The 15177-nt window shown below is 42.7% G+C and overlaps 1 protein-coding gene across 7 annotated transcripts in view; it reads right to left on the reverse strand.

Annotated features, from left to right (window-relative positions):
- DGKI (diacylglycerol kinase iota) overlaps nt 1-15177 on the reverse strand; it is a 248841-nt gene that overhangs the window by 126189 nt on the left and 107475 nt on the right. For all 7 annotated transcript variants that reach the window (XM_081878845.1, XM_081878848.1, XM_081878847.1 and 4 more), the window contains exons 2-4: nt 7660-7768; nt 2563-2658; nt 1500-1574 (exon numbers count right to left, since the gene is read on the reverse strand). In XM_081878845.1, the coding sequence (XP_081734971.1) occupies nt 1500-1574; nt 2563-2658; nt 7660-7768 (280 nt within the window). The remainder of the gene's footprint in view (nt 1-1499; nt 1575-2562; nt 2659-7659; nt 7769-15177) is intronic.

Genomic DNA, 15177 nt, shown 5'->3' on the forward strand with positions numbered 1-15177 from the left:
CGTCATACTGTAGAAATCCCTTCTCTTGTGGCTGAACAAAAATGACACTGACTCTGCTACAAGATCTTGAAGAAGAAGTCTGGAAGGGCAAGAGTTAATATTCCCCTGCCCTTAAGGAGAGTCCATATGTACTTGTTAAACAGTTTAATTGTTCTGTGCACATTTATGTTCACAAAGATGTGAACATGAGCCCAAATACTTTCATGTGGCAAGTGAGTGAGCAATATGTATTATGTTGTTGTTGTTGTTGTTGTTGTTGTTGTTGTTGTTGTTGTAAGTTAAGAACATTGCTACTAGCAATATATCACAGCTTCTATAGCCTACATGTAGTAGAGGTATTTAAAACGATAGTCGTCATAGTGATCCATAGTTAAAAGTAGAAATTGGCAAATGTATCCTCTTTTTTGCTCTTCAAAATATGGCTACCCTACTCCCATAGCTACAATTTACAGAGTAGTTTAACAAACCAATCCCTTTTCCCAGAGAACTCTGGTGTTTTAGATGAATGGTGTGAATGTGGCCAAAGTCATCTCCAGACCACAAAAGCTTCTGCTATAGTAAACGTGTTAAGGTTCAGCAGAATGAATATACAATAAGGGTCCCTGCGTATCAAACAAAAAGAGCAAACAGACCTTGAAAAATGAAAATATACTTGTAATGTACTCCAGAAAAGGACAAACATGACAATGAAAAATAGCACTGAAACTAAAACCGGTTGTTCCATAGCATTATTTTTCATAGTTCTAGTATTATTAATGTTTACTGCGGGGGTTGTAAATTACATGTATATTTTCATATTGGTGGGTCTTTATGCTGATTGTGTACGGGTGTTTAAAATGCATGGGGTCTCTTTGCTCTTGGTGCAAGAAAGTAATGCAGATCACCCCTTTGGATTCATAGGATTCCTTATGAAATGGCTTTCCTACATGGATACCAATCCACTTCCTCCTGGACTCAAAAAAGAAGCACACATGACCAAAAAGAAATGCCACCCCAAAGAAAATCTGACTCTAGCATAATCTGTCCATCCCGATTCTACCCAGTGAGGATTTCTGGGTAACACAAAAACTTGCAGACATAAAATAATATCAGAGAGCCCTTTGGGCAGTAGGAAGGCCAGTCATTTAATTTGTGGAACAAGCTTCCATAAGCAAGAGCCCAATTCATCACATTGCATTCAGTGCATTTCTGAACAACAAAAACTTTCAGGTAACAAATGCTGCAGGTTCCTGGAGACATTGCTTTCCCCTGCAAACCAGTATGGCTGCTCTTCTAGAATTCATCACTACTAAAAGATTCTTCACATTTTCTTTTCTTTTCTTTTTGCAGGAGTAGGGGTAGTTTATGATGGATGGAGAATTATTGCTTTGGTGAAAGACCTGGCATTAGCCTTACAGGTCGAAATGTCATATATAGTAATATTATGCAAGTAAATAAGAGGGACTTTTGCCTAAGCTTGTTCCCTGGCACAAATATCCCAGCAGGTGGCACCATCTTACCTTATCTAACTGTTCCATGCATGCATTGTGGACGACAATCTTACAAGCAGCACATTTTCTTCGAAGAGCTGATTTCTGAAATATATATATAGTACCCATATGCTCATCAATATAGGAGGAGATAATATGGTGCGAACATTTTTCTTGCTCTTCCATGCTCCCTCCCACTTTTATTCTTGTCATGCATTCAAGATTTTCTGCTCCTGGTTGACAGTATGCAATTGGACAATGTGCTTTGTTGTCAAAATAATAAAACTTCTACCCTGTCTATCTGCTTCCAAAGGCGACTTGCTCAGTAGTTAGGCAAGAAACATTCGGGTTATAAATAAAAGCACTCGTAAACATTGAATTGCCAAGATGTTTGGAACGAATAGTAAAAGGTTTCAATTGGTGGTTAGAAAGCAGCTTGCTCAAAGAAAGTATATTGGCAGGAGTAGCTTGAAAACAGGATGGAGCGGCTACACTAGCTATCCAACAGGTTGGTCTCTGTTGCTTAATAGGAGTGAGAAGGGAAGAAGCAAAGTGGTGGGGAGGTCAGTGCAGTGCAAATACACTAGCAGAGCCAATCTGGCATTCCTGCTGGTGTGTTTGCACTGTACTGGCATCCCCGCTCCCAAAACCACACCCACCTGCCCATCAGCTGGCATCTCTGGGGTTCCGTCTTACTGGCTGCTGATTCACCAGCATGTTCCTTGGAGAGGATGCCTTGTCAAATCAACCCCTTTCAGCCAGCAAGAGTGATTCCCACACAGCTGAGTGCTGCTTCCCAAGCTTGTAATCCAAAGCATCATGTTGAAGGAGGTGGTGATATACAAACAGTTTCCTACTGTATGTGCAGGGATCATGCAGATCATACATAAAACAATTGTGCCGTTATTCCTCTGTGCATTGAGGGAACACATACAGAAGGCAGTGTCAATACAGCAGGGTTTGCCCTGTCCCCCAACTATACACACTCCCTGAATACTTAAATGGATGTACCCATCCATCCCTGAGTCTGTTCACACAGCTAGGGCCATATGAACACTGGGGTAGAAATTATGGGAGAAAAAGAAACACTTACAGAGAACTTGACCTGGCAGCTCTCCTCCCCCAGGTAGCACAGGTCCCCAGAAACGTTTGTCTCTAGCCAGAGATGTTCGCCATTCACTGCATTTTCCTGATAAAATGAAAATGTTTTCTCATTCATTCAGTTAGCTACTCGGAGGGATGGGGAAAACCAACCTTCTTTATAGTCATTTTCAGTAATGTTTAATAGCAAGAAGACCTAAGGTAAACATTTAAGGAGCTGCCTTCAAATTATAGTCCAGATTCTCCCTGATATAGGGTTTTACAAAGCGAACCTATGCGTGCTTACCTGGAAGTAAGCCCTCTTGGACTCAATGGTTCTTACTTCTGGATAAACATAGAAAAGCATATTAAAATACAGCCCTCTCCCTTACTTTATCAAGATCAGCTGTAAGTCTGAGGCACAGTTTGGGGATTTTTTGATATTTGCTTGATTGTTGTTTACATTCTTCAATCTGCTTTTCAAAATGCAAAAAAGCTGCAGTGACAACCAAAAAGCACACCTTTTTTTTTTCCCAAAAATATAAAACATTCAAGACACATTGAAAGCCATATTCCATCCACAAGGGTGAAAACTATGTTCCATGCACAAGGTTCGTGTCTGGACTTTACCAATGTGGGAAAAACCCAGTGTTCTTTTATTTAACACATTCTCCACTTCTCTTTATGAAGCATAACTTTAGAACTATCAACAGATAGTTCCCTCTGCCCAACATCCTTTGACACATTCATATTGCATATTCCAATTTCTCAAAGGTTTTCTTCCCCGCTAAGCAGAATTTCATTTTCCCACTTCATTCTCAGGGCACCACAGAGTATCTTTAGGATTGTTCTGTGTGTGAAGTTAAGTTTACTTCCTGTTGCCAGGTGGCCAGGGGCAACATGTGCTTTTTTCTTGCCAGTAAATATTTCTTCTGCACTTTGCAGCCATGATGCATCATGATGTCTTCCTCCAGGCTTTAATTGAAGCATAGACACCTGTGAAGGCTGCAGAGCCTTGGGGTGAGATGGTGTGTTGAATGAATGAAAGAAGATTCACAAACACCCCTTGAGCACATCAAAGATAAGCAAGGTAATTGTGACAAAAGTCCTGCACCCATCTATGAGAATTTCACCCAACATTTTATCCACTTTGATTATGTTTGAATGCAAATGCTTCCCTCATCAATTGAAGAAAAATGGTGGTGGTAGTAGTAGTAGTAGTAGTAGTAGAGGAGGAGGAGATTTTTCAGCACAGCACTAGTTATAATATATATATCATATATATACATCAATCATTCCAGCATTCATGGGCTCACTTTCTGTTTGCCCCACTCTGCATCCCATAAGGCCCAGAGAGCATCATTGCCTGTCCTGCTCAAACAGAAGGAAGACACCAACCAACAGTGCTAGTCATAAAGAATGTATCAAATATGTCTACTAGTTTTTATCTGATAACTATCCATTTCATGCTTTTAGAACCACAAAACCCACAATTTATAATAAAACTCAAGAGAAAAGAGACATTTTTGTTCAAGCTTTCCCATCTTTACAGACCCAAAAGGCAGATCGGAAAGCATGAAATGCCACAACCATGTATAAAATCTGAACGTAGGGTTGAATTCATGGGTAGACATTATTTGCCAAAGGCATTACATGGTACTTTTTTGAAATGTGCAGTGGGGATTGCTAATGGTCAGAAGCAGTTAAGGCTTTCATTCTTCACATTTGACAGGTGGCGCCTCCAGCAAGTCTGTGCTTCAAGATTTTTGTGTGCATCTATAGACTGGCCTTCCCCACCTTGGGGCCCTCCAGACATTTTGGACCATCCTTGCAAGAACGTTTGGAATTTTAGTCCCAAACATCTGGAGAGCATCAGGCTAGAGAAGGATGATCTATAGATGGTGGCTTCTGGATTCCTTTTGGCTGGTGAGGGAGAAGGTGCCTACACTGTGTCTCTGAAGAACATTCCATGGTCACCTGAGCTTTCTTTGGAACCTTGGTCCCAGGGTCTGGTCTGAAGGCACATGAAGCCACCACAAAGCCACCTGGGGTGGGTCAATGGCAGGATGGGTGACCACCTTGGAATTACATGTTCCCAGGTAGGTTCCAAGATTGGGGGGAAAGTGACCTATAACTAACTAATATTAAGCTGAGGATATTTATTTTCAAACAATCATAACTCAGAATAATAATAATGCAGCTTAAAGGGGACTCCAGCTTCCTTCCTGCCATAATACCAGCTTAATTTCAAACAAAAATTTTCTGATGTTCTGCTTTAAACAAAGAGAATCCAGAACTGCAACATGATACAAAATGCATTGATCACGCCTAATAGTTTGGCTTCTGCACTGCAAAAAAAAAGTCACGAGCAATATTGTTGCTTTCCAACCAGATGGTGTCCAACAGCAGATTACTTTCAATTAACTGTGCAGCTTTGTGTCTTTCTAAACCATTTTCAATATACTGATAGTTTCAGTGTGCTGAAAGAGGAATTTATCTTACTATAAAAGTAGCTCATTAAAGAAATGGGGCAGACTAGTGAGAAAAAGGACAAATTCTTACTGTATTTCAGCAAATCCTTTAACTTGCTCTGTGAAGTAGCTTTTTCCAAAACAATGTTATTTAAACTATATATATGGGGTCTGGTCAGAAAAAACGTATTGCAACCAGGCCATCAACTCTATTTTTTAAAGAGAAGATTTAAAACAACATTTACATTGAAAAGAGTATCTACCTTTCCCTATTCTAGTGCACATCGTTTCTTCATTACATCCCTAGCTAGATTTTTTTTCTAAAGGTAAGCATGGCCTATTTCTACAATCCAGTTGGGAAGACATCTCATTTCTCTTCATGCAGACGTCCTTGAAAAGGTGAGAGCACTGGATTCTCAATTGCCCTTGTAAATTACACCACCATTCCCACGAGGGGAAACGTAAAAGGGTGCTTCGTCAAGAGCCTATTATGTTGGTCCTCCGCAGTCAAATATAGCTTCCTAGGCCACTGAAGGTACAATTTTAATTGTGCTATTTTTTTCAGCCAACAGACCTATCAAGGCTTAAACTTAGAAACTGCCGTATTTCCTTATGTCCTGTCATGATCCCTGTGATCAGCCAAGAGTGACCTCTCAGTCAGAATATCCATCGTAATATCCACCTGAATGGCAAAGAAAGACAGCAAAGAGAGGCAAGTTTATCTTTACTACTTCCACCAGTTGACATCCAGAAGGGATATTACAGTTGCCCCCTAGCTGACTAAGCTATATTCCCCAGATATATAGCTTTCTTCTTTAAAAACAGCCTCTAGTCCTTGTAGAACCCAAGATTATGAAGCTAAGCCTGTGAGCAAGGTTCTCTTCATTCATTTAGGGATAAGCTAGACTGTTCCAGGCTTTTAAAATTTATATTTATCTCATCTTCCCTCCCAGGAGTTCAATCTGGCACACCTCCCCATTCCCCATTTTATGCTAAGAGCAATGCAGTGAGGTAAGTCAGGTTGAGAGATGGCAATGGGCCCAAGGACACCCAGAGAGCTTCATGGTGAAGATTTAAACACTGGTATTCCAGGTCATAGTTCAACACACTGTAACAATTACATCACATGGATGCCTTCGCTCTCATTTTAGTTAATGAATGAGGTCACAGCAATTACTGACATTTAGGAAAGCAGACCTACACAATTAGAAAAAGGCAGTGTGTGCACTCCCATTTATTTTGCATTCAGTTCACTCTCACTGCTGGTTTAGAAACTGGTGTTCAGTGGACACTCGGGCTGCGAACGTGATCCATGTGGGATGCACGTTCACAACCCGCAGTGTCTGCAACCCACAGCGGCGAGTCTACGCACAGGTTGCAATTCGGCGCGTCTGTGCATGCGCAAAGCGCGACCGCCGAAACCCGGAAGTAACCCGTTCCAGTACTTCTGGGTTTCGGCGGTCCGTAACCTGAAAAAATGCAACTTGAAATGTCTGTAACCCGAGGTATGAGTGTACACACTATGTTAGACCCAATCCATATCCTGTACCAGTCCTGTAATTTATTATGAAGTTCTACTTTTTCATGCCTTTCCTGCTTTGATCTGAACAGAATAAAAGAATGACCTAACTGTGCTTTAAGCCAGTCAAATGCCCTCCAATGTTTTGGGACAGCAAATTGGCACACAGACCCTGCACCATCCCACCACTCCTGTCGTTCGCCTGCTCGCACCCACCTCTGCTACCGCCCACCCGCTCACCCCATCCCTCAAGCACCCACTCGCTGCCACCTGTCTACTCCCTCCCTCACCGTCCCCCCTCCTGACCACTTCCCAGCTGCCATTGCCCAACAGCCCATCACCTCTGCCGCTGCCGCCTCAGCCAACGCTATCATGGCCTTGGGTGAAGCCACTGCAGCCTTGGGGGAGGCTGGCAAAGCTGGCACATCCTCAGGTGAAGCCACTGCGGCCAGCCCAACCGACACCAGCATAATTCCAGAAGCCAGCTTCCAGAAGTGTTGTGACGGAAGGAGGAAGAAGAGTGGCAACGTGTGGGGGCAAGGTAGGTCTGCTTTTTTTTTTTTTTTTTTTGGTCCCACACCCTGGTGTGAGCCAACTGACTCGCACCACAGGGCAGGATGTAAAAACGCCCATCTTTTGGTCCTGTGCTTTTGTCAGTCCAAGGTGTCCTGCTTAAAATGGGACACCTCCGCGATATGTAATGTGTGAAAATTCAAAGGGAATGTTACAGGGACACACCCTTTGCCCACAGAAGATTATTGTTGGTTCATTTTAAGTCTTTTGTGAGGGTCTTCCTTTGTGGAAAAGTGATTGCCAATAGGAAAAAAAATAGGTATCCAGGATCTTAGAGCAGCTGTGACTGGACAAAAGCTGCCCCTACCTGGCTCCCAAATGCAAAGGTATCAGGAAAGAAAGGAGACTAACTCAGCTATTATACCCTGTCTACATAAAGAAGACATTCTAGAGGTTTCCTACCATGCAACACTCTTGGCAGTATTCAATCATTCAAACACCAACCTACAGTTATTTGAACTCTGTCTACTAGAAATGTCAACCAAGCTATTATTTGCGCCAAGGACATAACAGTACTAAATATCCAGAACAAAAAAGAAACACCTACACTCCATTCTAGTGCCATTCTGAGCTCCTTCACTGGGCCGTTGGTGATGGCAATGTTGAGGTTTTGAACGGGAGCCAAATGCTGAAGGCCGGATCTGGAAATTGCTTTCCTGCAAGAGGAAAAAAGAAGAAGGAAGCTATATAACTGAAGCTATAATTCCAGATTATTTCATTTTATCCTTATTAATCTATACATAGGAAACCAAGGAATGTACAGTTGAATAATTCATTTTTCCACAAACAGTGTAGGGAATGACTCTTCCATGGATTCTGTGTGTCTTCCTTCTGGATAGGCTGCACAGGATTGCACTGCTCAACCCTTTCCATACATTCAACATCTGTGAATGGTGGTTGGGTGGGGGGTGGAGAGCTACTGGTGTACTAATGGATCTGTGATCTGGACCTGCTTCCATCCACTCTGGGAAAATCCCAGATCAGTCCAAATTGGCCTGATTTGGTCTGGGATCTTTGATTTGTCCAGTGCCAGTACACATCCCCTACAGACACAATAGCAGTGTTTCAGGGAAATGGAATAATGATTCATTTCATAACTACCATTCAGTAAAGTAAAACATTCAATTAAAAAAAAAATATTCAGCCAAGAGCAAGAAACTAAAAATAGTTACAGTAACTATGAACGAACAATATAGCAATGAACAATAGACAATGAACACTTATAACACAATGTGTGTATTTAAATATAAAGATACACAGAGACACATCTTCTCTATTTTCTGCAATAGGCTTTAGCTAGGCTGATGTTCCGGCTCACCCACAATATGAACCTGAAACATTTTCTACTAAATTTCTAAATGTGACTTCCTGAAAATGCTACAAATGCCGTTGGGTGGAGCGTCACCCAAAGGCATTTCCAACATAACTAGGATGGAAAGCCAAACAATCCCAAAGCCAGTAACCTCTCTAACTTCTCTTGTGGACATTCACCATCTTCACATTACTCACACCAAGGCTCTCTGTATCCCTGCACCCATCCTGTTCTATTTATGTATTGCAATAATGCATATGCCTGTCGCCTGTTTCTTCTTCTCTTTCTGTATTTCTAACTCAGGCGTTGCCAACATGATACTCTGATGATGCTGTTGGACTCCAACTCCTTTCCAAGCCCCACCCAACACAGCCTATGGTCCAGGATGATGGGAGTTGTAGTCCAACAACATCTGGAAGGCAACATGCTGGCTATTCTGATCTAGAAGATGTAGTTGACAGTCTTGTACTGATAGTGGAAGCCTATGCAAGGACTTCTTCTAGTGCAACCAGGCTTCCCTCATCCCACCCCACCCCACCATCCTCTACCTGCACCCCCAAATGGGCTCAGTCAGGAGAACCTTCAGAACAGGGGAGGGGAGAGCTTGTTCCATCAGGAAAGCAAAAAGCCTTACGCTGATGGAGCGATCTCCTTACCCCTGTGCTGAATCCCTCCCACTGTGCCCAAGCAGAATTAATGCGTACTTGATGTGCACAGTACAAAATGCCCTTCTCTCCACTGTTGAAACAACTCTTTAAGTCCAACTGCGTAACATGGATCCTCCGCTGTCTAATAACAACGTTGCCTTCCCATTACAATGGATGGTTTTGAATTATCTTTTGGGTTGCAAGTAACTGGGAAATCAAGACACAAGCTCTGAGATTGCACTCACCAATTGACAGAGCCAATTTATACATTATGAACTGGCCCTGAAATGTGCCACTATCACATGAGGAGTGTACAGAGAGAGGTAGAAGTAATAGCAGCAGCTTCTGTGAGCAGAAATTCCGTGACTCTTCATGTGCCCCATGCATGGAAGGGGTTTTCCATGCGCAGAACACTATGCGCACACCCAGAATGGACCAGCAAACAGTTACATGAACAGTTAATTTACAGTTAATTAATAATAATAATAATAATAATTTTCATTTATACCCCACCCTCCCCAGCCAAGGCCGGGCTCAGAGCGGCTTACAAGCAATAATAAAAACAAGTTGAATGATTACAACTTAAAAACAAAATTAAAATACAACAGTTACCGTTAATTTTTGCACTTATCCAAAATGATTCTTCCTGTGATCATTGGACCATTCTAAACAAGCAGGGGGAGAGGATACCCACCCAACATATTTCTCTCCTCAGCACTGGCCCAGGACAGTTTGCTGCCTGAAGCGGGGTCTAAAAGGCATCCCCACCACCGCCATGGCAAATATTTTAAAACAAGGTCTGGGAACATTTTTCAGTCCAAAGATTACATTGCTTCATGAGCAGCCTTTCAGAGCCCACACAGCACTGCTCCTTCCAGGCAAGCAAGACAGTTAAAGGACACTCTCCAGCCAAGTAAAAAGGAGTGTGCAGAATCAGGCCAGTGAGGGGTGTGACAGGAGTGTGTCCTAGGCTGAAGAAGAAGAAGAAGAGTTTGGATTTGATATCCCACCTTTCACTCCCTTTAAGGAGTCTCAAAGCGGCTAACATTCTCCTTTCCCTTCCTCCCCCACAACAAACACTCTGTGAGGTGAGTGGGGCTGAGAGACTTCAGAGAAGTGTGACTGGCCCAAGGTCACCCAGCAGTTGCATGTGGAGGAGTGGAGACTCGAACCCGGTTCCCCAGATTACGAGACTACCGCTCTTAACCACTACACCACACTGGCTCTGTGGGCCAGGTAGCAAGGCCTGGGAGGTTACATTTGACTCCCAAATCTGAGGTTTCCCAACCCTGCTTTAAAAGGTCTTGCCACACCTGCACCTTCTATCTAACTTATGGGGCACAAAAGGTGATACAGGTGGTAGCCATTTTAGGCATGTCCAATTGACACTTGACCACTGGTGCCCAGCTCCTTTGGGACCTGGAAGAGTGGGAATGGGGGCAGAAAGGGGTGGGGCGGGAGGTGAGTAGGATGGGATGGGGTGGGCGTATGCATGCCCTGTGAATGCGTGTAGGGGCCCAGAACAGAACCCCCTTACAAAATGATCGCTGTCTGTATATAAATACATCTACAAATAAATAAACTCTCCCTTTTCTTTCATGGTGCCAACGAAAGCAGATTTCACCCCCTTGCTGTGCCAAAGCTCGATCCTTCTCTTCTTTGCTTTCTTGTTTTGAACAACCAAGGTCAAACATGCGTGATGTCTCTTAATGGGGACATATGACTCCCTCTCAGTTCCATTTCTTTAAAACAGGGGTGACGAACACAGTGCCCTCAAGACAGGTTTGCTAGACTACAAGTCCCCTCATGCCTGATCATTGCTCATGCTGGCTAGGACCGATGGCATACCCTCCAATATTTCTCCCATGAAAACAGGGACGTCCCATTCCATAATGATAATGTTACTATTTACACCCCACACATCTTACTGGGTTGCCCCAGCCACTCTGGGCAGCTTCCAACATATATAAAAACATAAACATTAAGGGAGGGACCCTTCCCTATACAGGATTGCAATCAGACAGCTCGGAAGTCGGATAACTCCATACCATCCAACATTTCTCCAATGAAATAGGGACGCAGGTGGTGCTGTGGGTTAAACCACAGAGCCTAGGACTTGTCGATCAGAAGGTTGGCAGTTCAAATCCCCACAACGGGTGAGCTCCCATTGCTCGGTCTCTGCTCCTGCCAACCTAGCAGTTTGAAAGCATGACAAAGTGCAAGTAGATAAATAGGTACCGCTCCAGCAGGAACGTAAATGGCGTTTCCGTGCGCTGCACTGGTTTGCCAGAAGCGGCTTAGTCATGCTGGCCACATGTCCCAGAAGCTGTACACCGGTTCCCTCAGCCTGTAAAGCGAGATGAGCGCCGCAACCCCAGAGTCGGCAACGACTGGACCTAATGGTCGGGGGTCCCCTTACCTTACCCTTAAGGAAAAGTGGGACATTCCAGGATCAAATCAGAAACTGGGATGGCTTCTCTAAATCAGGGATGTCCCTGGAAAATAGGGTCTGAGATGGGAATTGTAGTCCACCATTATTTCTGGAGTTTATATAATTTGGTATTTGAATGGTTGGTATTAGGAATTGTCTTATAATTTGGCATTGATATAATGAGGCTATTATTGGATTATTGTAATTGAAAACTAATAAAAATTATTATCAAAAAAACCAACATCATTATTTCTGGAGAGCATTACGTTGGCTACCCTTGGTCTAGATTAAAATGTTAGCTGCCACTCTGACAAGCAAGCAAACGAAAAGGCTAATAAGCAATACTTCTGTCTTGGCAACAGAAAGCAATGCAGCAGAACTTGTGATTGACAAACAGAACCCCATTCCAACTGTATGTCATAAGGCCTAAGCATTCTAACAGTGCCTCCCCGCCCCCCCGCCCCAAAGAAAAACAAACAGGTTTTCTTTCACAATAGCATTCCAGTAATACAATAGCTATTTACAAATGGCCATCTGTCAAGGCTTCTTTAGCTGTGATTCCTGCCTTGCAGGGTCTTGGACTAGGTGGTCCCTTGGGATCTCTTCCAATCCGACAATTCTATAAAATTTTATAAATCTCTCAAACTAGGTAGCACTAAAGGTCAGGAGTTCCAGGGCATGCACGAAAAGCCAGATTGAGAGAGAAAGAGGCACTCGTTAAATAACACATTTCCAAATATATTTCTTTGCCACCTCATTATCATCCAGCTGGCTTTCTGTACTACAGTATGTCAGAGAAATGTCTGCTTTATTAGCAATGTTCTAGCACACCAGTCCAGACATCACCTTGCCAACAAAGGTCCATATAGTAAAAGCTATGGTTTCCCCAGTAGTGATGTATGGAAGTGAAAGCTGGACCATAAAGAAGGCTGATCGCCGAAGAATTGATGCTTTTGAATTATGGTGCTGGAAGAGACTCTTGAGAGTCCCATGGACTGCAAGAAGATCAAACCTCTCCATTCTGAAGGAAATCAGCCCTGAGTGCTCACTGGAAGGACAGATCGTGAAGTTGAGGCTCCAATACTTTGGCCACCTCATGAGAAGAGAAGACTCCCTGGAAAAGACCCTGATGTTGGGAAAGATGGAGGACACAAGGAGAAGGGGACGACAGAGGACGAGATGGTTGGAGAGTGTTCGCGAAGCTACCAGCATGAGTTTGACCAAACTGCGGGAGGCAGTGGAAGACAGAAGTACCTGACGTGCTCTGGTCCATGGGGTCACGAAGAGTCGGACATGACTAAATGACTAAACAACAACAAAGCACACCAGCCCACTTTGGATGAAACAATAAACTATAGCTGGTCATTATGAGAATCTTTTGGATCAATTCAAGGGTGGGCTTGCTACTTGCTCTCCCTTCTCCTCTTCCTCTCATGATGGAAGCAGATGTAAAATTTCTGGTCATGGTTTGGCACAAGTATTTTTCCCTTTTCATCCAAATACAGGAATCTATGGTTTGTACAAACCATACTTAAATAACATACCAGGATGGAACCCCCCCACCACCACCTGTTGCCATTAGGGAGAGTTTGAATGTGCATTTCCTCCCTCTGTGACAATAATGACTATATTAGGGCTGTAACCCTTGATCAATTTTAGAGTAATTGACTACAAAACTTTTAAACTGACTAACAGGTCATGCCTGATTAATGAAGCAACTTACATACTTACAGAAATTGCAGGTGCCTGCACTATCTTAGAAGGGCATTCCCCATATACATATGTCATCTAAAAATATTCAGAACTATTGTTTTAGTTCTTTAAAAGTAGATGCAGAGTTAATCAAACAACTAAAACTAATTTAATTAGATGACTAAAAATGACCCTTAATTGGGTGAAACCATTACTGTATATTGATTGCAGTAAGCCTTTAAGAAAAACCAATTACTTGATTCCAACCCCCATCATTCCTGGCTGTTGGCCTTGTTGGCTGTGACTGATGGAAGTACTGTAGTATCTAGACAGGATCCTCACTCCCTGTTCTAAAGTGAGTTGTATTCAATTCTATTAATTAGCAGCCCAAGGGGACTGAATAACAGAAGGAAAATGATAAATAATAAAAGTGAATAATTAGCAAGGTAAATTCTGCAGCCGATATCATTCCCAGAATCATTGTTAAACGAATTACTGTGGCTGCATTATTTGCCACAGCTCATCCAAAATCAAATCCTGAACTGGATTTCATGGGCATCCAAATGTCTACCCAGCCTCCACAATAATAAGCTATCAATGAACCATGGCCAGCTAAGGTAAACATGCCTGACGAATGGCTACAGATGGTCCTATGTCACACCTCAGATACAATTTCAGGCCAGGATTAGAAGTGGGTGAACTTCTTGTAACAATACCTCAGCATTGGCTGAGACCTCTTGAAAGGTGATCTAGTGATGGTGTACTTTCCAACAGCATGCCTGGCTATGCTTCTCCAGAAACAACTTACGTAAATCTGCCAGGTAAGGATTTATGGTTCTGAATCAGGAGGTAAACAATGCTGGACTGTTATGGAAACATTTCTAAATCAATTTGTACTTTAAGACTTCCGGCTGAGATATGGGTTGCATGACAGCCTCAACATAACAAAACAAAAAGGCTCCTTCAAATCCATTGCTTTTCTGGCTACAGAATTGGGGGTGGGTTCAGTAGCACTGCAGGAGGGAATAAAAGAAGTAAGAAATTTGATTCTGAACTGATTTTAGAATGTATTTCAATTAATTGACTGTGGCTTTATGTAAACTCTGCTGTTTTTTCTATTGTTAGCCGCTCTGAGCCCAGCTTTGGCTGGGAAGGGCGGGATATAAATAAATTATTATTATTATTATTATTATTATTATTATTATTATTATTATTAGGTTTAATTTGCCAGTGTTACCCTCATGATGACATCTTCTTGAAAGAAACACTGGAGGGTGAAAATTCTGCTACCCCCAAGTTCCCTGTTTCAGAGCTTGGGGGGGTCTCAGAATAACTTCTGGATTGGGAGTATGGTAATCTGGTGATTGCCAAATGTCCAAGAGCATTCTGTTTGCCCTAGCCTAAGGGTAGTCAATGCAATATCATCAGACTACAATTCCCATCATCCCTGACCATTGGTCATGTTAGATGGGGCTAATAGGATTTGATGTCCAACAAAATCTGGAGTGCACCATGTTCGCTACACCTGCCGTAGCTTACAACAGCATGTTCCTGATATGTTGCTTCCTGTTGTGTCTCGACCTCTGTTCTAATGATGAATGGCCTGGATCTAGCCTACTTGAGGGAGTTCTTCTCCTTATGGGAGATCACTCATTGATCCTTTTTAAAGGAACCACAGGGGAAGCTTGCTCTATGACCCTGTGCCACAAGAGGTGTCATCTGGGGTTTGGAAGGAGAAACAAAGAGAAGGACTTTGGATCCCCAATTTTATGGGATACTTTCTTGAGGAATCCTCAGACCTGAACTTTAGAAGCCTTTTTTCCTTACATGACTTCTGTTGTTGACTAATTTATAGACTTCTATTTTTATAGAGTTATTAATAGTGAATGTGAACCAAAAAAAAAAAAAAGCCTCAAGAAAGCCAGGATATAAATATACTGGTGGCTGCTCTGGAGGTCAGATGTGGTCCCTGAGGACTTCAGC

This window comes from Podarcis erhardii (genome assembly GCF_964252035.2).
Source record: "Podarcis erhardii genome assembly, chromosome: 10".
NCBI lineage: Eukaryota > Metazoa > Chordata > Lepidosauria > Squamata > Lacertidae > Podarcis > Podarcis erhardii.